At 38.6% G+C, this 11,003-nt stretch overlaps 1 protein-coding gene across 2 annotated transcripts in view; it reads right to left on the reverse strand.

Annotated features, from left to right (window-relative positions):
• Nucleotides 1-3,544: 3,544 nt before the first annotated feature.
• Nucleotides 3,545-11,003, reverse strand: part of ZNF501 (zinc finger protein 501) — a 9,864-nt gene continuing 2,405 nt past the window's right edge. For both annotated transcript variants that reach the window (XM_023231766.2, XM_023231767.2), the window contains exons 2-3: nucleotides 9,748-9,832; nucleotides 3,545-7,131 (exon numbers count right to left, since the gene is read on the reverse strand). In XM_023231766.2, the coding sequence (XP_023087534.1) occupies nucleotides 6,093-6,968 (876 nt within the window). In that variant the 5' untranslated portion in view covers nucleotides 6,969-7,131; nucleotides 9,748-9,832 and the 3' untranslated portion in view covers nucleotides 3,545-6,092. The remainder of the gene's footprint in view (nucleotides 7,132-9,747; nucleotides 9,833-11,003) is intronic.

Below are 11,003 nucleotides of genomic sequence, written 5' to 3' on the forward strand. Positions count from 1 at the left end.
GAGCGAGACTCTGTCTCAAAAAAAAAAAAAAAAAAAATTTCCCCAGCCTGTGGCTTATCTGTTTTCTTAAAGGTTTCTCTTAGTGACAGAATATTCTTCATTTTCATTAATTTATTGATTTTATGAAATTATATTTTTTATTTTATGGCTAATGTTTTCTCCTGTCCAACAAATCTTTGCCTACCTAATGTTTGCAAAATAATATTCTAAACTTTCATCTAGAAGCTTTATGGTTCTGGGTTTTATGCATACATCTAGGATTCATCTCAAATGTTACTGTGTATTTCTTTTTTACAGAGGTCCTGGAGTATTATTAATAGCATCTCATTTCCATTTTACAAATAAAAGGGGGCAATGTTCAGAACTTTAGCTAAGGCCATACTTCTAGGGCTCAAACTCTAGTCTCATTATAGCACATTTTCTGCATTCTCTAATATATGCCATGAAGCTTTCACTAAGCCCCCATCAAACCCAATGCCCTACAGAGTTTTTTTGAGACAGAGTCTCACCGTCACCCAGACTCTAGTGTGGTGGCAAGATCACAGCTCACTGCAGCCTTGAACTCCTGCACCGAAGCGATCCTCCTGCCTTAGCCAGCCAAACACTGTAATTACAGGTGTGCACCACTGCCGCCACCCTACACAGATATTTTTATAATACCACCTTTACCACCCTAAAATGAAAATCCTAGGAAATACAAACTACCTACATATATACATTTCTAAAATCAATAAATCACCTAGCTTAATATGGAAAAAGTCTTAAAAATAATGTAATTTATAATAAAAATGATATATATTTCAGTATGTACAGGCTTGGGCACGACTGTAACATAACACACAGGGAGTAATATGCTTGATCCTATGCAGAATCACTATGAATGTGACAACTACATTGCAAATGGATTCAAGTGTGTTATGTTGGTTACTCAAATAACAGTTGGAAATTTTTTTATTTTTATTTTTCAATTTTTGTGGGCACATAGTAGGTGTATATATGTATGGAATAAATGAAATATTTTGATACAGGCATAAAATGCATCACATCAGGGTTAACAAGGTTTTTTGTTTTTTGAGGTCTTGCTATGTTGCTGAGGTTGGTCTCAAATGCCTGGGCTCACTTGATCCTCCTTCCTCAGCCTCCTAGCTAACAGGTGGAAATTTTGTCAACAATGTGGGGTGAGTTAGAAATTCAATAAAAATTTTTTGGTATCAAAGAATTGTTGAGCAATTGTTTATTTGCTTTACTGAGCATACCTCTCATCCACTGTTAGTGGCAGGAATAACTAAACATCTGGGAGGTCACAATCTCTATCAAAGCTATAAAGGCACATACTTCTCCTCCTATTAATTTTTTTTTTTTTTTTTTTTTTTTTGAGACACAGTCTTGCTCTGTCGCCCAGGCTGTAGTGCAGTGGCGCAATCTCAGCTCATTGCAACCTTCAATTCCCAGGTTCAAGCAATTTCTCCTGCCTCAGCCTCCTGAGTAGCTGGAACTACAGGTGCCCTCCACCATGCCAGCTAATTATTTTTGTACTTTTAGTAGAGGTGGGGTTTCACTGTATTGACCAGGCTGGTCTCAAACTCCTGACCTCAAATGATCCACCCATCTCAGCCTCCCGAAGTGCTGGGATTACAGGCGTGAGCCACCGTGCCCAACCTGGAATTATCTTATAAATATCTTGCACATGTGCCTAAAGACAAGGATGCTGCATATGCAGTTTTGCTTACAACAGAAAAATAAAAGCTATTAAATGTCCACCAATAGGGAACTAATAATGGTCTATTAAGACAATTGGGCAAGGGTGGGGGAAAGATCTTTATTTACTGATACAGAACAATCTGTGAGATGGATTAGTTTTAAAAAAAAAATGGACAACTGTGTATATTATGCTACCATTTCTTTCAAAAAAGAAAAAAGAAAAAAAAAGTAAAAAGAGGGAATCAAGGATTGAGAAAATAAGCCACAGACTGGGAGGAAAATATTTGCAAAAGACCTATCTGATAAAGGTCTGTTATACAAAACATACAAGGAACACTTAAAATTCAACAATAAGAAAATGAGCAATCTGATTAAAAATGTAAACTTCTAACAGATACCTCACCAAAGCTATACAGGTGGCAAACACATGAAAAGATGCTAAAATCATATATTATTGGTGAACTGCAGATTAAAACAATGATTACCACTACATACCTATTAGAGTAGTTAAAATCCGACCAGGTGTGGTGGCTCACACCTGTAATCCCAGCACTTTGGGTGGCTGAGGCAGGCAGATCACTTGCGGTCAGGAGTTCGACACCAGCCTGGCCAACATGGTGAAAGCCCGCCTCTACAAAAAATACAAAAATTAGCTGGGTGTGGTGGCGGGTGCCTGTAATTCTGGCTACTTGGGAGGCTGAGGCACGAGAATCACAACCCGGGAAGTGGAGGTTGCAGTGAGCCGAGATCGTGCCACCACACTCCAGCCTGGGCAACAGAACGAGGCTCAGTCTCAAAAAAAAAAAAAAAAAAGTTAAAATCCAAAACACTAATACCACAAAACGCTGGCAAGGATGTGGAGCAACAGGAACTCTACTTCATCACTGATGGGAATGTAAAATGGTACAGTCACTTTGCAGACATTTTGGCAGTTTCTTAAAAAGCTAAACATACTCTTTTTTTTTTTGAGACGGAGTCTTGCTCTGTCGCCCAGGCCGGAGTGCAGTGGCCAGATCTCAGCTCACTGCAACCTCCGCCTCCCGGGTTCACGCCATTCTCCTGCCTCAGCCTCCCAAGGAGCTGGGACCACAGGTGCCCGCCACCTCGCCCGGCTAATTTTTTGTATTTTTAGTAGAGACGGGGTTTCACCGTGTTAGCCAGGATGGTCTCGATCTCCTGACCTCGTGATCTGCCCGTCTCGGCCTCCCAAAGTGCTGGGATTACAGGCTTGAGCCACCGCGCCCGGCCGGTAAACATACTCTTACCATACAATCCAGCAATTTCACTCCTTAGTAATTTACTAAAATGAGCTGAAAGCACATGTCCACACACAAACTTCAAGCAAACATTTACAGCAGCTTTATTCATAAATGACAAAGCATGGAAGCAACCAAGATGTTCTTCAGTCGATGAATGGGTAAATATAGCACATCCATAAAATGGAATATTATTCAGCACTAAAAAGAAATGAGGTGACCAGCCATGAAAAGACATGGGAGAAACTTAAATGCATACTACTAAGTGAAAAAAGCCAACCTGAAAAGACTACATACGGAATGGTTGCAACTATATGACATTCCGGAAAAAGACAAAAGTATGGAGACAGTTAAAAAGATCAGTGGTTTGGGAGGCCAAGGTGGGTGGATTACAAGGTCAGGAGATTGAGACCATCCTGGCTAACATGGTGAAACCCCATCTCTACTAAAAATACAAAAAAATAGCTGGTTGTAGTGGCATGCGCCTGTAGTCCCAGCTACTCGGGAGGCTGAGGCAGGAGAATCACTTAAACCTGGGAGACAGAGGTTGCAGTAAGCCAAAACCATGCCACTGTACTTCTGCCTGGGTGACAGAGCAAGACTCCGTCTCAAAAAAAAAAGAAAACCAAAAAAAAAATCAGTGGTTGCCAAGGGTCACCATGGACGGAGGGATGAATAGGAAGAACACAGAATTTTTAGAGAGGTGAAACAACTCCTTATGAAACTATAATGATGGATGCATATCATTATACATTTGTCAAAATCCATAGAATATACAAAACCAAGAGTGCACCCTAATGTAAACTATGACTTTGGGTGATAATGATGTGTCAAAGTAGGTTGTACCACTCTGGTGGAGGATAGGCAGGCTTTGCATGTCTTGGGGCAGGGGATATATGGGAACTTTCTACTCAATTTTACTGTAAATTCAAAACTGCTCTAAAAAATAGTCTTTAACAGAAAGATGTTTGTTTATTCATATCTTTGTAAGAAAAACAAAAAATGGGTAATATTGGTTGTCTAGGATAGAATGAGGGGACAAGCGGATGGCTGAGTGGAAGACTTTTCACTGTTCAACCTTTTATATTTTTAACATTTTAAGCCATAAGCTTACATTATCAAGTCAAAAAGATGAATTAAATTTTAAAAATAAAATTATACCCTCTGAAAATCCTCAGAAAATAATTTTAAGATGGTAAAAACGTTATATACAAAGATATTTCACTGCCAAATTAATATTACTAACAGGAGCTCATACCATGACAGGCACCGTTAGATTCTTTGATTTATAAGAAAAAAACATTAATATAAATATCACAGAGACAGGGAACAGGTCAAAAAATTATGAACAGACCAATGAAATGTTTGGCAACCATTAAAGTTTATAGAAAGTCTGTAACATATTACTAAATTGTTATGTTAAAAAGCAGGCGGGCGCCTGTAGTCCCAGCTACTCGGGAGGCTGAGGCCCGAAAATGGCGTGAACCTGGGAGGTGGAGCTTTCAGTGAGCTGAGATTGTGCCATTGCACTCTAGCCTGGGCAACAGAGCGAGGCTTCGTCTCAAAAAAAATAAAAAATAAAAAAAATGCAGGCTATAGTACTCTATATAGTACTCTATATAGTACTCTAATATAGTACAAGTCTAATTATTGTTAAAAGGGAAGAAAAAAGAGCTATGCAGAAAAGAAAGGCTAGAATAAATACACTAAGGTGACTATTTGCTGAAAACATGCAATTTTAATTTTTTTCGTTTCTCTAATTTTATCAATGTATTTCAATAAGCACACATTAAGCTGAAAAAAATAAGTCTTTACTGTTTAAAAATGGTTTTCACAGATTTGGCATCTCACACTAACAGGAAGGTTCAATGGTGGGAAATTACCTGTATGTGACTTTGGTATTGTATAAACCAGAACTACACTTTTGGTAAGATATAGATTTGAGATTCAATTCTGACATTACCTGTTTGACTTTCAGCAAATCAAACATCTCCTCTTTTTCCTTGATTCTAGGATGTGAATAGTAACTCCTATCTTCCTTGCAAGTGTGCTTTTAGTATTAGAGGTGCTTGTCTACATTAAAGAGCTTAGCATAGCCTAAAGCTCCATCAAAAGTATCCTTTGATTTCTTTGCTTTTTTATGGCTTTTAACAGCCATTAGGCACTCCATCCCATCAGCATCCCCAAGACACTGTTCTCTCCTTCCTTTGACAAGTGGCTAATTGTTAGTGGCATCGCCTGCTGGAACTTGAGATCTTAACATCTTCTACCCTCATCTTCCTTTAAGAGACCACATTTGGTGCTGTGCTCCTAGAACTGGAAACAAATACAGCCACATCCTCATCTACATGCTTATATTCTCCTCTATATTCCAGTCCTCTCTACTGTCATATGCCTTCTCCTAATCATCTGCTGCCAACCCTAAATACACACAGAAGTCCCACAACATGAGGCTTTATTCTAATGTTAGGGAGGCTTTCCGTTTAATGGAAAAGTGAAACGTAGAGCTTAAAGTCAAATTAGACCTAGTAATAGAAAGTATCAAAATGTAAATGAAGATTTTGAGGGTACCCAGAAATATACCTTACAACGTCCACTCAAATTCCTATCAGTACCTTTTTCTCTGATTAAATCTGAAATTTCTCAAAGACAAACCAGTCTTAGATTGTATTATCCTATTTAAACCTAGACATTAGAGTTTAAATAGACATCTGTAGATTAATCACAAAATCATAGCCCAATTACAAAATGTTCTTAAGAAATAATACATTGAGAACCAAACAACAATGCTGATTTGTCAGATTTTGATATTGTAAATAAACTTTTAGAATGGCTAATTAATGGTAGTTAACTGTCACGCAGAACTCATTTTATTTGCAGGACAACCCTAGGAAATATCCCCATTTTTCTACTGGGGGGATGGGTAAACTGAGGCTCAGAAGGGATAAGGCTACACCCACTGAGCAGCAGATAAGGCATCAAACTCCAGGCTAGGACACATTAGGACACAACATTTTTTTGTTCAAAATACAAAATATTCATACTAGCTACAGATTGAGTCTTACATTCCTAGGAATTTAGGAGAAAAAAAGGTGCTTTCATACAAATCTTTCCATAGTCATTACATTCCAAATTTTACTCTCCAGCATGAAGCCTCTGATGTCGAAGAAGTGCTGAACTGTGCCTAAAGGATTTCCCACATCCAACACACTCATAAGGTTTTTCTCCAGTATGAATTCTGTAATGCTCACTAAGGTGTGCTTGTTTGCGGAAAGTTTTTTCACACTCACTACACTTATAAAGTTTCTCTCCGGTGTGAGTCCTTTCATGTTCAACAAGGGAAGAGTTCTGAGTGAAGGCTTTACCACATTCAATGCATGTGTAGGGTTTCTCTCCTGAATGAATTCTCTGATGCTGCATGAGACATGCACTCTGATTAAAGGCTTTCCCACATTCATTACACTTAAAAGGTTTATCTCCAGAATGACTTCTCTGATGACGAGTAAGGCATACGCTCTGACTGAAGGCTTTGCCACATTCTGTGCATTTATACGGTTTCTCTCCAGTATGAATTCGCTGGTGTTTAATAAGGGATGGGCTCTGACAAAAGGCTTTTCCACATTCATTGCATTTATAGGGTTTCTCTCCAGTATGAATTCTCAGATGCTGAACAAGAATTGCTTTTGTTTGAAAGGCTTTCTCACATTCATTACATTTATAAGGTTTCTCTCCCGTATGGATTCTCAGATGTTGAGTAAGATTTGACTGTTTACAGAAACAACTTCCACATTCACTGCACACATAGGGCTTCTCTCCTCTGTGAATCCTCTGGTGCTGGGTAAGAGATGATCTCTGAGTGAAGAACTTTCCACATTCACTACACTTTGAAGGTTTCTTCTGCATGTTAACTCTCCGATGTTTCATTTTGAGTGATATTTGGCTGGAATTCATGCTGCTTGTAACACCAAATTCATACTTACAAAAATTTTTTTCTTCACAGATGATTATCATTAGAGTAAGACTGTTCTAGGAAAGGTTACTGTGTGTGTGTGCTCACACACATCACACATGCATTGCTGTCCTCTCATTCATCCTTGCAGGATTCCCCTTCCTCTTCCTTGTTCAGCCTGCATTCTCAACTTCTCCAAAAGTGAACCCCTGATGATCAGCCTCTCTGAAGAGAGAGATTATGTTGTGACAGGTATTAGGAATTCTATAAAATTCCATATCACGATTGATTCTGAAACAATCAAATACTAAAAACTAACCCAGGTAATTTGGGATCATTCAGATTTGCATCCACAGTGATAAATAACTGGAAAATATGAAAGGAATAAGTATACTAGACTTGGACATATAAGTGTTAGGGAAACTTACTGTCCACTTAGTCTCTACTCCTCAAAAAACAGGAATTATAATTCTATTTCTTTAGGTTGCCTATAATCATGGCAGACTAGTGATAATCAAAGAGTTTCCCTTCTAAAACTTCAAATGTGATTCAGGCTGTAACTTTCACTAGGCCTATCTCACCAGTCCTTCCTTATTCAGTCACCTTTACAGGTGTCTTACTGGATCTCTCTTTCTCTCCACAACATTCACCATCTATAGTTCTCTCCTTAAGTCTAACTGGAAACCTACAGGTTTGAAAACTAGAGTCCTGTTTACTGGAAGAAAGTAAGATATTACTCTTTTGTTTCAGGAAAATTAGAGAAGTGGTCCTTAAAGAAGAAGGTTTAATTGGACAGTAACTTGACTACAGCATCATGGTCCAGGTGCTGGCCCTCACCTTTGTAGCAAAAGAAATACTTCAGAATCTGAAGTATACTAATCAGATTTATAAGGGGAATGAGAGAGAAAATAAAGTCACTTTATTTATTTACAATGAAAAACTTTTGTGCTCAATATAGAGCTGGTTAACACATTCTCTGGACTTTAGAAAAACAGTATGTGAACCAAATCATTGTCATTAGAGCACTCTTTGGGAAACAAAGAACTGGAGAAAGAACAAAATATTTAATTGATTATAACTAAATGATCATCAAATTTTGAAACCCTGGTGCCCTAAATAAGCTACACGGAATTAAAGAATGAATATTCAGGTGCTGCACATCAGAGCAACCTCTTCCCTAGTAGGTGCTGGAGACACTAACACATTCTTTTTCTCTGAGGCCCATTTTTGTCTTAGTTTTCTAATCATGTAAATTACACAACTATATATCCTCACTTTAAAATATTTAGATAATACAGAAGTATATAAGATAGGCCAGGCATGGTGGCTCACACCTATCATCTCAACACTTTGAGAGGCTGAGGCAGGAGGATCACTTGACACTAGGAGTTTAAAAGCAGCCTAGGCAACATAGTGAGATACTGTCTCCACAAAAAATAAACAATTAGCTGGGTGTGGTCATGTGCACCTGTAGTCCCAGCTACTCAGCAGGCTGAGGTGGGAAAATCACTTGAGCCCAGGATGTTGAGGCTGGAGTATGCCATGATCACGCCACTGCACTCCAGCCTAGGACAGAGCAAGACCTCGTCCCTAAAAGAAAATTTTTGTTAGCAAAATAAACCTATTCCTTGATTATCAAGTTTGGAGTATCTTCTTTCATTCCTTTTTTCTTCATATTTTTCTACACACATATAGCACTTAATTCTCTTTACATAAATGAAATAGTCCTACAGGTTCTGCTCTGCAATTTGCTTTTATTTCCCACTAAAAAATGTGTCTTAGAGATCTCTTCATGTTGGTACATATGGATCTATCGGGGCTGAGAGTCAACTGATACATACTGGTATATCTGTACAAATTGTTCACGACTACCTGCTTGGACAATGCCTGTACCATACTGTTTGTTAAATATGTTGATTATCTTACCTAAACCTATCTTTATCTGATGTATTAACTTACAGCATGGATATGCTATATACAAAAACAAACTCCAGTTGGTTTAAGCAACTAGATGTAAAATCAAAACTCTAAGCACATTTTTAATTCCTTTACTCATATTTTTCCAAAATAAAAAGGTTTTTATCTTATCATACAAAGAATGCATGCTCATTCTATTAAATGGTCAGCTACTCCAAAGAGGAAATCACTTGAAACCCAGTCACAGAAAATAGAGTTAGTATGTTGATGGACTTTCTTCTAGGTATCTCTTGATGCATATAAACATAGATACATACATAAGTGTTCATATATTATGCATACATATTAAACTAGACCAAATTCTTCAGGACACAGTCATATTCTCTTCACAGAGTTCCCATAACCTAAGAATACAATTTACCCAGAATTATTTTACTAAGTTTGACAGACACCCAGGCTCCATGTTGCCTTTTGATAGCCAGTGACAGTATCAGTTGCAGTAACTTAAGCTCTTGTTCTAAACACGGCCAGAAACCCATTCCATATTCTCTGAGGAAATACCTAATTACATTTGCAATTGGGTCTTCCAATTACTATCCATATTCCTAGATCCAACCACTACATCATTAAGGCATCATACTTAGCAGTTCAGTAAGTGGTTTAAAGATGTGCTACCAGATGACTATAGAGTCTTCAGTTCAGGTACTCTGATAAGAACGTAGTGCACTCTAACCAATTATTCCATAGCCTTTTTCACAGTGGGCCACTCTCACTGATTTGAGTAAAATGGTACCCATTTTTGCGTGGTTCTACATTTTCAGTCTCCTGGGTCCACATATAGTGGACATTGGTGGGTCCCATCACTTCTGATGGCAGTCTCACAACAACCACCATCCTGGACTCTCTAGTTAAGAGTTAACTTACCAAGAGACAGGTTGTTAGGCACACAAGCAATACTGGCTTTTCTCCTGGGGGCTCTTCTCTTGAGGACAGGCAGGAATTTGAGGCACTGAGGGAGGAAAAAGAGCCACCCATAAATTACCAGCCGACTTTCTACATATTCTGGATTCGGGGTAACTCAAGAACATCCCATCTCTAACCAAACGACCATTTTAAGTTTAAATGAAAAAATATTGTTATTATCCTAGAGGAGTATCTCCAATGACAAAATTAGTGAGTGGGTACACTTCAGAGCTATGTGGCAATGCACAAAGAGGGCAGGTCATTCTAAGGACTAAGCATCTGGGGGTAAAAATTTCTTTATAGGATATCAGGTTGGAGCCCAATGGCTCCCCTAAGCCTACTGGAAAAGCCATTTATTCCAAAAGTCAAAGGCTGCAGGGCTACAACAGAGGGCAGGACCAGTAATAGACTCAGTCAAGAGGTGTGGATTCTAGTCTCAGTTCTGCCACCAATTTGTTCAGTGACCTAACGCAGGTCACTCAGTCTCATCCATTTCTTATTTGTTAAATGAAAGTGAAAAGCTAGATAATATTTAAAGCTTCTTCTAATATCAACATTCTATGATGCTTTGATTCTATATACATGGGAAAAGAGCAAAAACCTAAAATCAAGCCCTTCCAGTCCATCTTTGATTGAGTCTGTTTATTCATGTATTTGAAAAGTACTAAAGGAGCTAGCAGTGAGGTGAGTGGGTCTTGTTAAGAACAGGCTGAATGAACGTGTGGCCTACCCCTCCACACCTGTGGGCGTTTCTCGTTAGGTGGAACGAGAGACTTGAGAAAAGAAATGAGACACAGAGACAAAGTATAGAGAAAGAAAAAGTGGGCCCAGGGGACCAGCGCTCAGCATACAGAGGACCCACGCGGGCACCGGTCTCTGAGTTCCCTTAGTATTTATTGATAATTATCTTTACCATCTTAAAGAAAAGGAAGTGGCAGGATAATAGGATCATTGTAGGGAGAAAGTCAGCAGTAAGACATATGAATAAAGATCTCTGTGACATGAATAAGTTTAAGGAAAAGTGCTGTGCCTTGATATGCATATGTAAACACCTCCATAAACCTTTTTAGTGCATAAAGAGCAGCACTGGGCTGGCAAGTCCCGCCTTTCGCCCTAAGGCGGTTTTCTCCTTTCTCAGTAAACAGAACACACAATCGGGTTTTTTTTTTTTTTTTTTTTTTTTGAGACGGAGTCTTGCTCTGTCGCCCGAGCTGGAG

The sequence above is a fragment of the Piliocolobus tephrosceles genome, chromosome 2, assembly GCF_002776525.5.
Source record: "Piliocolobus tephrosceles isolate RC106 chromosome 2, ASM277652v3, whole genome shotgun sequence".
NCBI lineage: Eukaryota > Metazoa > Chordata > Mammalia > Primates > Cercopithecidae > Piliocolobus > Piliocolobus tephrosceles.